This window comes from Saccostrea echinata, unplaced genomic scaffold, assembly GCF_033153115.1.
Source record: "Saccostrea echinata isolate AGI-Se365-2 ecotype Australia unplaced genomic scaffold, CSIRO_AGI_Sech_v1 ptg000002l, whole genome shotgun sequence".
NCBI classification, from domain to species: domain Eukaryota; kingdom Metazoa; phylum Mollusca; class Bivalvia; order Ostreida; family Ostreidae; genus Saccostrea; species Saccostrea echinata.
In genome coordinates, this window is record NW_026889751.1 from 17,185,426 (window position 1) to 17,198,093 (window position 12,668).

The 12,668-nt window shown below is 30.2% G+C and overlaps 1 protein-coding gene and 1 long non-coding RNA gene across 2 annotated transcripts in view; one reads left to right on the top strand and one right to left on the bottom strand.

Moving 5' to 3' along the window:
- Positions 1–12,668, top strand: part of LOC133178072 (uncharacterized) — a 235,357-nt gene that overhangs the window by 104,820 nt on the left and 117,869 nt on the right. The window contains exon 7 of the mRNA XM_061312838.1: positions 4,936–4,957. Within this exon, the coding sequence (XP_061168822.1) occupies positions 4,936–4,957 (22 nt within the window). The remainder of the gene's footprint in view (positions 1–4,935; positions 4,958–12,668) is intronic.
- Positions 11,477–12,483, bottom strand: LOC133173749 (uncharacterized). Its single transcript, XR_009719069.1, has 3 exons — positions 12,412–12,483; positions 11,911–12,033; positions 11,477–11,584 (listed from the first exon to the last, which is right to left on the bottom strand). It is a non-coding gene; the product is annotated as an uncharacterized LOC133173749 (long non-coding RNA).

Sequence of the window (12,668 nt, forward strand, 5' to 3'; positions counted from 1 at the left end):
CTACTGTACTTTTAAGTAATCAATTAACTTAAGTTTAACTGTGTTATGAAATAATCTTTAAAAAAAATTATGTTTCATTTCTTCTTAAAGTATGTATTGCACTGTATAAGCTATTTAATATTATTAAGATTTTAGCATTTTACTTTCATTGTAATAAGAAAGAAAATATGATATATTTCCATGACAAAATAATTGCATGCAGTCACTTGCTTATTTACTAGTGTTTCTTTATAAACTTATATAATTTAGGTTTGGAAAATAATTGTTTTACAGCAAGAAGATTGTTGACATGTATATTTATGTTTACATTATGATAAATCCATCGAGTCATTTTGAAAAAAAAAGTTTCAAGCAAAAACCTTCAGTTTATCAATAAGGAAAAAGTAAATAATACTTGTATCTTTTCACATAGCACTTAGTCGCCTATTACGAATTTTATCTCCAATTCTTCTCTTGTCTTCAAGTCTATTTGTACATTCCTTGATAAAATTACTCTATATCTGTAAAATAAATTTTGATATCATTTGAGTTTTCCCCATTCTTATGATAAACAATCAGCTTAATAAAAATTGAAATGAACCATTACATATCTTTATTATTGTAATTGTTAAAAGAAATACATTTGAACAATTAAGTGAACTTACAGTTGATTTCTTAATGATATAACAACGGTGGATCCAGGGTTTTTTCTGTAACATTTTATCATTTTATCATTTATCTTCTTAGGATAATGATTCCAGACACCATGTTGGTCTTTCCATAAGAAATGATCACAATTTAAGGATATATCTGACATTTCATCACAATCAGCCTCAACATCTGAAGAGGCCGAATCACTTTCTAAAGTGTCATTCTTGAAATAACGCCCCTTAGGTATTGTTAAAAGTGGACCTGCTCCGTTTGTTGCTTCTTCTTCTTCTAATATCATTTTCTTATCAACTGTTCTCATATGATTTGCTTGATATTAAAAATAAGTTTTTTGCATAAGTCTATAAATTCATTACATTTATCTGAAAATATTAATATTAATGAAATTTATTTGTAAAGTTTTAAATACCTGAAGTTGAAGCATCACTATAGATATGCTGCAGGCTTTCAGGTAGTTTATATTGTGCTTGTCTCTTTTGCTCTTGTAAAAAGCTTTTTACCTCCGATGAAAAAGGGTCGCTAAAGAAATCAAGGCATGCATAATAAAATACAAAACTTAAAAATATATAGCTATAAATCTCACGGAAAGGTGAAAACTTTTGATTCTTTTTTAGAACGTAACCCGTTCTACAATTTTTAATTAAAACAAATACATGTGTATCGGATTTTGATTTATTGTACAAATACTTTCCTCCATATGGACCATAGCGTATCTTTATGCATCCGCTTTAAAAGCCTACCTATCTATATTTATATAGCCAAACAAATATATATGTACTGCAATCAATACATAGCCATATGGAAGAATTTATTCAGAAGTCTTGATTTCATTTTTTTTTTCAAAATAATAATTTTAGTAAAAGATTTATAAGCTTAGAATACATTTTCCTGGAAAAAAAAATTAAATTTAAGATCTAGAAAAGAAATGTTATAAAATTTTTATTTTTATAAAAAAGGCTCATCTTTAGAAAATGTGAATTTTGTGTTTTTCTGACTTACTGAAGTTATCGCCCGTATTGTGCAGTGAGTAGAGCGTTTGCGAGTGCAGCATAAGGAGTTGATTCTTACATGTACGTCGCGTGTTCGAATCCACTGTGCGACTTGCAGACCGGTCCTTTGGATTAGACCGTACAAACTGATGCCGTGACGCAGTAGATGCTGACACGAAAAAGATCCCTCAATGCTCATTGGCCGTAAGTGCCTAAATCAGGTCTAAATTTGCAGCCCTTCTCAGACAAATGGTGGCGTCTCAATATGCGTGAAAAATTCTCGAAGCGACGTTAAACAACCAAACAACAAACCAACCCACCCAACAAACAAACTTACTGAGTTCAAAATCAATGCATACAAAGACGCTTAGCAGATAGGATAAATGGCAAGATCTATTAGGTTAATTATACATTTTGCTAGTGTTTCAGTTAAATTATTACCACAAGGTCAAATCAAATTTTCCATCAAAGCCATATCTGCAGTCGTGTCTGTTACCATTTCGCCAGTGGATCTATAATTGAAGATGATTTTACAAACATTTTTTGTACTTAGTGCAGTTTAGGTGCGTACATGTTATGAAATATTGTTGAAGTTCTATGATAAAAGGTACATTTTTAAAGACCGGTTTTTTTTTTTTGAGAAATTGAAAAATTTCGAAGAAAAAAAATATGGATAAAATCAACATTTTAAAGACAATAAGATTTAATATTTAGACTGGTCACGTCATGTTGCAATCACGTGGATTAAGCAAATATACCTGCACTGTACTGTAAAACAGCATAATAAGCAATGACCACAAAAACTAATATTTAAAAAGGGGTCATCTGTATAATTCAATATTGCAAGGGTATAATCAAGTAAAAATTCTAAGTTTAATTAATAAATATCTTTAACTTCTAGATTATGAAAAAGACTTCGAACGTTGACAGTTTCTTCTAATCAATATTAAGATCATTTTTATAAGACCGCGTGCTGATTTTTTTTCCTGGTCTGCTAGAATAATACATGTATAAGAAATAGATAATTAAATTGCAAGATTTCATTATGTTTGCAGCACTTTTCGCATGGCATTATGTCTCATAGCTTTATGTTTAAAGGCTTATTATGATACATTGAATGCATAGGCTTGCAATAGGTCGATTCATTAAGACCCTTTCATGTATTTTCATACAAATGTACGGCGATTTCACTCTAGTAGGTGCTTACCAGGGAATGTCGAGAAAATATATGAATAAAATCGTTAAGAAGGCATCGTATTTAAATTAAAGGTTTATTATATATCTGCAAACAATTATCTGCTTACATTTTTACTGGTGAAAAACTAACTTCATTCCTCTTTCAATGAACTCTAAATGCGTCAGTTTCTACTATAACGATGTCATGTCACCGACTACAAGGCTGTCAGTTATAACCTGTTTATACCTTTTCTAAGGACAAAATTAAGGTCAATAGTCAGTTTTGATGTAGTTTATTTTTTATGCAGTTTAAAATCGCAAATTTTTCCATTTTCTAATATTACCATTTGTAATTTTTGTGAAATAACTCGTATAAATAAGGCCCTGCCTCTTCACATATACCTTAACTGTGCTGCATAGAAAAGAATAAAAAAATCGAAAGTTTGCTTGTGTAAAAAGAAGAATGAATCGCACATATACAATTCCGTCTGTTTTTACTCTATAAACAGCACCAATACTTCCTGTTCCACCGTCAAGATCACCAAGTTCCCAATCTGGTCCTAAAAATATGATTTTTAGAGAACACAAGGTTCAAAATGGATTAAAAATTGCATACACTTAATTTAAGTTACAAGAATGCCTTCTGATTGACCAGGCCCATTATCAAGCCAAAACTCTACTGATACAGATATTTTTTCGAACTTAAGGACGACGGACCTAATTCAAAATTTCGCGCCACTGCGCAGAAAACCGCGCATATGCCTTGAATCAAATTGACTTAATTATGTATTGCAAATGATTAAAAATAAACATTATTAATTCTTTTAAAGATATTCAAACTCAAAAATATTGTAAATATTTCGATTTATATTCATTTGTTGATCATATAAATAAATGAGTTATTTGGCTAAGGTATTTTTATTGAAAATTTCCCCCAAAATGTGCCCTACACCAGAGTTTGACATCCCCCCCTGAAAAATCGATGACCCATTTATTTTTTGGCATAATTTGCTGGTCAATTGTCTTGTTAACATTCTCCTTTAAAATAAATAAAAATTCTGTTGCAGATTTTTTTTTCAATGATCACTCTTATACCCTACACTGGCAATTCCCAATTACTTCCTATAGTAATTATCGATTTCCATCGTCAACTTTTGAAACTCTCCACATTAAAAATCTACATCGATGACCATATGATTTTGAAAATTAATTTTAACTCACCAAAAGTCACTTTACCTCATATTAAAATTTGAATAAAAAATCTATTGCAGAAATGAATTAGGTCCGTCCGTCGTCGTTTAATTATTAAAATTTTGTTTTCTTTAGCTTAATATGTATATCACTTTCCTTTTCATCAGTCCCTTACCTCTGCGAACCAAGCACCCGATAGCTATAAGTTCACTTTCTAATATTCTAGGTTCTTCACAAACAACAACATCGTATTTATTTTTCTCCACGTTGGTTGTTCCATATCTATAGCTGTTTGAATAGCCTGTATCCCATTCCACAATCAGCCAGCCAACTATTATTTCAAATAATTATTTTATGAACTGCGCTAAAAATAATATATATTTTCTAAAATTTGCTTAAATACATGCTTTCTTATTTATTTGTTTTTGAATGCTAGATATGAAAAATTGACAATTCTTTTTCAAAAATTGTAAAGTTACATAATTTAAACAACCTTCTTGTTCACTTTCTTTTTTTTTTTTTTTTTTTTTGCTTTTATATTAAATTAACATTATATTGAAGTAAATTCATGTACCGTCTTTAGAATATGCGATCACCGTTCCAGGACAATAATTATCTTGGTTTTTCCACTTCCAGTCTGGGCCTCTTTTAACCCTACCACCTAGAGGTATCATCTGAGAGTCTTTTTCTGGGAAGACACCTGTTACGTTATCTGAATTGTGACCACTTACATGTAGTTGAGTGCCTTCCATAGATGTGAACAATAATTTCTTTGAACATATATCGAAAATGTCATCCTGGAGGAAGAAAATTTTTTTGAAGAATAGACATATATTTAAGTAGCAATCAATTCTAAAGACTTAATAATAATATTACTACCAATAATGTGTTTATTATGGTACATGTAATAGAATCGAATCATTAGCTAGAGTGTTCAAAGGAACACTTGTGTTGCCTGCTTTATAGCATTATTAAAGGTGCAAATAAATCTTATAGTCGTCAGCTATTATTTGCTACTAGCATCATAGTTCATGTATTTGCCTAAAAAATCCACGGACACTAAGACTGTGATAGAATCAGAAATATGATTCTCCACTTCAAAGTTAAAAAAAATAATCATTAGAGATAAATATTTATCATTTGATAATGTGTTTAATCCAACCTTCCTTCAAGGAGATTTCAGACTGTCTTTACTGCAATTGTCAGTCTACAACCATCCATTTTGGTATACCAATCCCGATTTATTTTCATAATTTTTAAATATTAGTTTTTGTGGTCATTGCTTATTATGCTGTTTTACAGTACAGTGTCATAAGCTCATAAACATGTGAAATAAGTGCTAATTATCAAAACTCTTACTCTAAAAATTAAAAACGCGTAAGATAAATTAACAGTCCAGAGTATTTTTGCAAAGTAGGTCAAAGGTCAAGGTCAAATGATCTATAACTTTGGCATTTTTCATAACATTTTATGATAAACAATGCACATGCTAATTAGCATAAAATTACCTCTAAAATAAAAAAAAAGTTGTATATCGGCACTTTGAAATATAGGTCAAAGTTCAAGGATCACGAGGTTAGTAACCATGTAATTTACCAAAGCCAAAATGCGAGGGCTGTTCAGAAATTATTGAGACATCGTGGTTATTCTTCTTTCTGATGAACACCTTTGCGTGAAAATTGGCTTATACGTTTGACAGACACAGATGATTAAAAAAGGAAGAAATATTTCACATTTATTTTATTTCTTCTTTTTAATGGCTCATTAATATGCCAATGGTAAGGGTACCCGGCACAGTCACGAAATCATATATTGAAAATATGTAGCACATGCGTTCAAACTCCCGGTAGAGTGGCAGTACAAGCGATAATAATTCAAGTTATGCACATATATTTTCAATTTTATTTTGACTTCATTTTGTGCAAGTTTGTTAGAATTTCGATCAGAAATACGGAGATCACCAAAAAAAAAAAAAAAAAAAAAAAAAAAAAAAATCTGAAATAGAAATCTGATTACGACAGCAAAATGGATTTTGACGTCAAGGAAGCGCAGCGAGCATACCTAAAATTTTGTGTAGCGCTGTGGAAAACTCTTGTCCAGACTAAAACAATAACAATACGAAAATACATGTATAAGAGGGTTTTTTTTTATTGGTATACTTTTTTCTAATCTTATTCAACCAGAGAAAAAACAAAGGCTCCGGACGACCACCAATTATTACAGACTAAATAACGTTGACTTATGCAAAAATCGTAAGTCAACCTGTATATGACACTTCATGTAACTTTACAGTGGGGTAGCAACAACATTTTTTTTTAAAGAATCGTTTAAGAAAAGAGAGAATTTGATTTCTAAAATGCTATAATACATGTATGTGTTGATAGAGAGAGAATAGTTAACGCTTCCCGATCGTTTTAAAAGGAGAAAAGATTTAAGGCTGGGGTGACATTAAAATTACGTAGCGATGTTGTTCCAGGTCAATAGACATATGCAAGTTTATCATTTCACCTGACTTACCTAATTGTCCTATTAATTTGATATTTTTGCATTTGTATTATTTGTTCTTCATAAAATGTTGACGAATTTTCATGAATTTATATCTTTCCTTTATAGAGTAAAAGTAAATGTCTCAATAATTTCCGAACAGCCCTTGTATATGCAAAATATCAAATTCATACCTCTTACAGATTTCAAGATATAAGGTGTTACAAACGGATGGACAGCTAGACAGACAATCAGACAGACAGACGCCAAGTAAAGTGATCCCCTGATGTCGCTCTGTTCTGCGGGCGACCAAAAATAGCATAAAATGTTAATTGAACATTATGCATAAGAGTTACAAAATACCATATCCATTTCAGTGAAGTCCCTTCCAGAAAGACCCTGAGTCAGTAAATGTGAAATCGTTCCTCTGTCAAGTTCATTTAACTCTGTTATCGAGCATATTATCGAAGCTGCTTTCTAAATTTAGAAAAAATAATATTTAAGAAAGGATTTTCATGAAAACTAATTGTTCCATACTATCTTTAGCGTACTTTGTCCATAACTGCCGAGGTATGCATACAATAAATCTGAGAAAATGTTCATCACACCAGAGGAAAATTGTTTTAAGTAAATCAGAATAATAATAATAGCAATTTTTATTAAAAATTTTTGACCTTTCTTCTTTTTCATAAGAAAACTGTTAATTTAAGAATTTCCCCTCTAGATTCTTACAAAAAAAAATATCCGAAAATTTTAATTTAGTCCATAGAAGAAGATATATCCTGAATGGTTTAAAATGTTTTGTTCTTTACGAATATCCAAATAATCAAAGGTCTATTGGTCACAATGCTCACCTGTGACAACTTTACATCTTTGTTCTTCGGGCTCACCTTATCCTGAAGGGGGTCATGTTTTAGTCAAACCTAAATTCTCAATACATGGAGATTCTTCATGATCTATAAACTAAAGTGACATGAGGATTCATGCATAATGATATGATTTGTCATGACCGGATCTACTTGATTTTTTTCAAAGTTTTCCCCCCTTTATCATTCCACGTTAAACTTCAATCCTTATCGTAGCCCCACCTTCCAAATTGGCTATAATTGAACAAACAAAATACATTAACATTCATTACGAAATTGCATTGCATTCAATAATTCTATGCTATTTATATTATCTCTTAATTTTATCTTTCCTTGAAAGACGACTTTGTCCTTCATTTGCACAAACTTTAATTCAAAGGTTTTTTATGGCAGGTTCGTTTGAAATTTGAACGCTGTTTCTTGGGTGGAAGTCGAAAATTAAACAAGGGCGGAAAGACACAAGCATACTGACGATTTACAAATTTCGACCAGGATCTTTGGCACAGTTAAACTTAAAAGACAATAATACATGTATGACAAGATCTATTCTGAGTTTTAAGTATTCTGCAAAAGCACTTCATCATATCAACTCTTATTGTCAAAATTACAACATTTCATTTTTGCAATTACTTGAATCATCATGAAATTTCTTTTACCATATTTACGGAATATTTGGCAAGCTGTTTGGCTTCATGAGGGTATATAATCTTTCCTCCTCTTGAAAGTGAAGATATAAATCCTAAGTTAACCTAATGAAAATGAAGTTTCTGTCAATACCTCTGAACACAGAAACATTGCTGAAAATTATTTCGTAATTACATTTCTCCAGCGTATAAGTCATAATGCAGATTATAAATTAGCTTAAAAGAAATATACTATGATTGTTAGGTTATGAATGATGCATACAAAAATAATGCAATCGTGTCTTTGATGACATAAATCACAATTATTTCCGCTTAATGATTTTATTTCTTCCTTGCAATGACATGTCCATGTGTCACTTATTTGACTTTCACAGAAGAATTAGTTAACATATTCACATATGTTTTTCAATGATTTGCGATAGATTTCTCTTGGATTCGTAATATTAGTTACACAGTCAGTTAGGGACCTAATACAGAGTCATACAGGGTGTGAAATAGAAATCAGTATTGGGCTAGGCGAAGCCCCAATACGGACTTCCATTTCACACCATGTATGACCCTGTATTAGATCCCTAACTAACTGTGTAACGATTTTATCTTACTGAAGACCCTTTTTAATGTTTAAAAGAAATCTACATGTATAAGCATACAAAATTTCAAGTTTTAATCCAATAACAAACAACTTTAAATATCATAACAAGTAACAAGAAATTTAACTACCTACGCAAAGCGTTTCTAAGCCACCATTTTAATATACAATAACGAAGCTTCGCGTGCCCGATTTTAATATTACCCCTTGACATAGACGTAATATGAAAAAATTTCAGGACGTCATGTGATTAGCTTTAATCTAATCAGTAATCTACAAATTCGTCTGAAGCGGGATAAAATTTATTAAGTATCTATTGAATTTGTTTATTCATTAATCGATGTTGCAACCCAAAACAATAAATATTATTCAAACAATTTTACAAAAAATTAAATTATATTTATGGCCATGATTAAATTTGATATAATATGATAAAGATTAAAGTGAATAACATAAAAATTACAATTTAAGTGCAAAAGGTCCTGTAAATGGTGCCGTTGCTCAGTGAGATGCACACTGACCCTCAATTTTCTTTGCGATTTTGAGTTATAATATGAGTAGTTATCTAAAATATACTTCTCAAAAATTCCTTCACTGACTCATATCGCGAGTGACATACCTTAAAAAGTCTCATTTATTTATTTTTTAAACCAGATATCCCAAATTGTGGGAAGTTCTTTTCAAACTAAGAATTTGGTTCTTAAGACGTGAAATAGGTGAACTTTACGGTAAAAGGTGGTCCTACCATGTCTGGATTTTTCCCGACTGGGATGCAATAAATTGGATGGGGATTTCCAATGATTTTTGCAATCTGGTGCAAATGATCTTTAACCTGTGTGAAACATTACACAATTTGTTAATAGCCCCCGAAAAGGTTACATTTTTTTTTATTTCGAAAACAAATAAAAGTTTTAGATTAAGTCTAAACACAAATTTAGAAACAAACACATTATTTTGATTGCCAATCGATATGCATTAGAACAAACTCTTTGAAATAAGGTCTAAACTGTATTTTGTAAGCGAACATAATACCTCATCTGGTCCATGAAGTGGTAACTCATCGTCCCTCATTATGGTAAAATCTGTCGGTCTTCCCTCGGAAATAAGAAAGATACGTGTGTAAACGTTGAACTCTCCAATCATCTTTGAATACCCTTACAAAGTGCATGTTTGATAATAGAAACTCAATCTAGTATATTAACTGAGTACTGTAAATTAGTTTTATACTACAAAAACTAATCTCTTAAAGTAATCGATCATAGTTAAAAGAGAATACCAAAACTACCTGCACCATTGAGAATTGCTCCTAAAGAAAGAAGAAAGGCAGATGTCAGAGGAGACGGTCCACCATGTTCAACGTCATCTGTTAAAATATACAATGATTACTGAATCTTCTTTTTAAAAAAAGTATCTAAATATTTTCACTTAAAACTTTAATGAAAAAAACTTTTAGAATTGCATATCTTAATTGGATCATATGCAAAAGTATTGATACATGTATTTAATATATATATATATATATCATATAATATTTTATATATATATATATATATATATATATATATATATATATATATATATATATATATATATATATATATATATATATATATATATATATATATATATATAAATTAAAATAAAGTATATGGAGTTGTATTGTTTTTATAAACTTTGTTACACTCTGAAGAGCCTCACGGCGAAAGCGCTTAGTGTAATAATTAAATGTGAACTTGTTTGTTTATCTTGGATTTTATTTTAATTTATAACCTACCTATACCGTGGACTTTTACTACAATTTCACTATATATATATATATATGTTAACATTAACTTCCAACAATGTTATTTTCAGTCAAAATAAAAGATACGAAATTTTATATTATCTAAGAACAAATCTAAAGATAAGAAACATGTTCATATTATTTTATTATATACGCTTTATGATTTGAAAATTTGAAGAAAAAACCCTACTAGAACATATACAGACATGTGCAAAGTTTGAAACTAATGATGGTTGATTTAACTTCTAAATAAAAATATTTTTGACATATTACAATTTGAGGCTGATTTTAAATGGTCAGATATATTGCAAAAACTAAAAAAAAAATCATTCATTTTACGCACAAAGTGAATATTTGATGGGTGATTGATATATGTAGCAGATATGCTTATGTTGTTATCCTTTCAGCTGTTCCAAAGTTTTCCTGCGATGTCAGAGATGTTTTTCCTGTATGCAGAGATTGTTAAAACAAATCATTCTAATATTGCCGTTTCTGTTTTGAATTGTTTAAGTTCCAGGGTTTTCCCCCATTCGCCAATCGTATTGATATCAATTCAAATGAGATTGACCGTTATTTTCACCATTTCACATCATCATTTGATATTGTTACAGTTACAACATGAACTATTTAAGTTTCCTTGTAAATTTTAAAATGTTAAATTACATTTTTTAAAAATAAAGTTTAACTTAATTTTGTTTTCTGACATTGTTCCGAAAAAAAGGCAAATATGTTAGCCATGTGCAAAGTTGTTGTGAAACTTTTCAACAAATTTTTATATTAAAATATTTGAAAAGATATTTGCCATCTTTTATTATTGGTGCCTTATAACTGCTATTATCACCAGAATTATGATAAAAAAACATGAAGCGTTACAATCTTATATAAAAACTCCTTAATGGAATCAAATTTTGTCTGCTAATACTTCTTTAATATGATAGGGTTCTAATGATACAACTAATTACATCTTAAGGATATACTGAAATGTAAGTTAAGGGCTAAAATAGAGCAAAAACTCGAAGAATGGATCAAAAAGGGATAAGCATAAAAATGAACCGTATCGGTGTAACTTTAAGTGTGTATTCAGAATTAAAGATGATTACCAATACAGCGTTTTATTTGGTTGTATTGATTAGAATAGTGGTATTTGAATGCTGTTGTCCTCCCGCATATTATTACAGCTACATTTTCATCTGTCTCCGGGTATTTGGAATACTCTTAAAAAAATATTTCATATGAGTGATGAAAGCATAGTGATATCAAATATAAATTACATTTAGTAGAGAATAAATTAAAATGAGATAAAATAATATACATCAATTGAAAACGTGGTCAGACTTTGATCCATGTGGTAGAATGTTATGAAATTTAAATTGATATGATTACATTGGGTGGTTTTGGGTGGTTAATATATATATATATATATATATATATATTTTATTGTACATGTGTTTTAATCTAACTTGTTATTGGCGTTTGACATTTCTCTGTGTCAAATTCAAATATAATAACCATTAGAGATAGAATAATAACATTATTTTACCATCCATAATGGTGCAGAATGTCTGTTTCATTTGTATGAAGCCATCTTCGACGACCTTCGATGAAGTGTCTAGAATGAAAATATTGCATGGCCCTCTTCCCTGTTGGTATTTCCTTTCTTTATCTAAAAAATCGGTTTGATGCTTGAAAACAAATGGTTAAGCTTCTCAAAAGGAACTAAAAATGTTTTAAAATTGAAACCAGTTATAATGCATGCGAGCTATATAGATGCTTGAAAAAATTATCGTTATTTTATCATAACTTAATAACACAAACGCGATGTATAGTGTGAGATATAGTCATTATGAAAGAAAATAATGTCGATAGCAGGTTATGACTATCGTCAATTTATTTGCTTTACTATTACTGTATTTATTTCATAAATTTCTATGTTCTTACTTATCCTGAAATATACACCCCTTTGCAGGATATGCAGTTTTCCTATATTATTTTGTTAATCAAAAAGTCTTTCTCATTTATTCAGTGATACTTAACAACTTACTTTTTATTGAATCAAGATGTGCTTGTTGCCTCCAAACCTGCTGGGCATTCTCCAAAGCAAAGTCTCCCATGACAAATAAAATGACAAGTAAACCTTTGGGAGATAATTTATTTATCCACGCCAGATGTTTTCTTTTCCTCTATTTATGTAAAATTATTCGAGCTTTCCTTCCCTGTCTCATGTTTCCGGTATTTTTCCTGTGAGTGTGTGTGTGAGTGTGTGTGTGTAATGTTGCAAATGATACAATATGTGGTGCC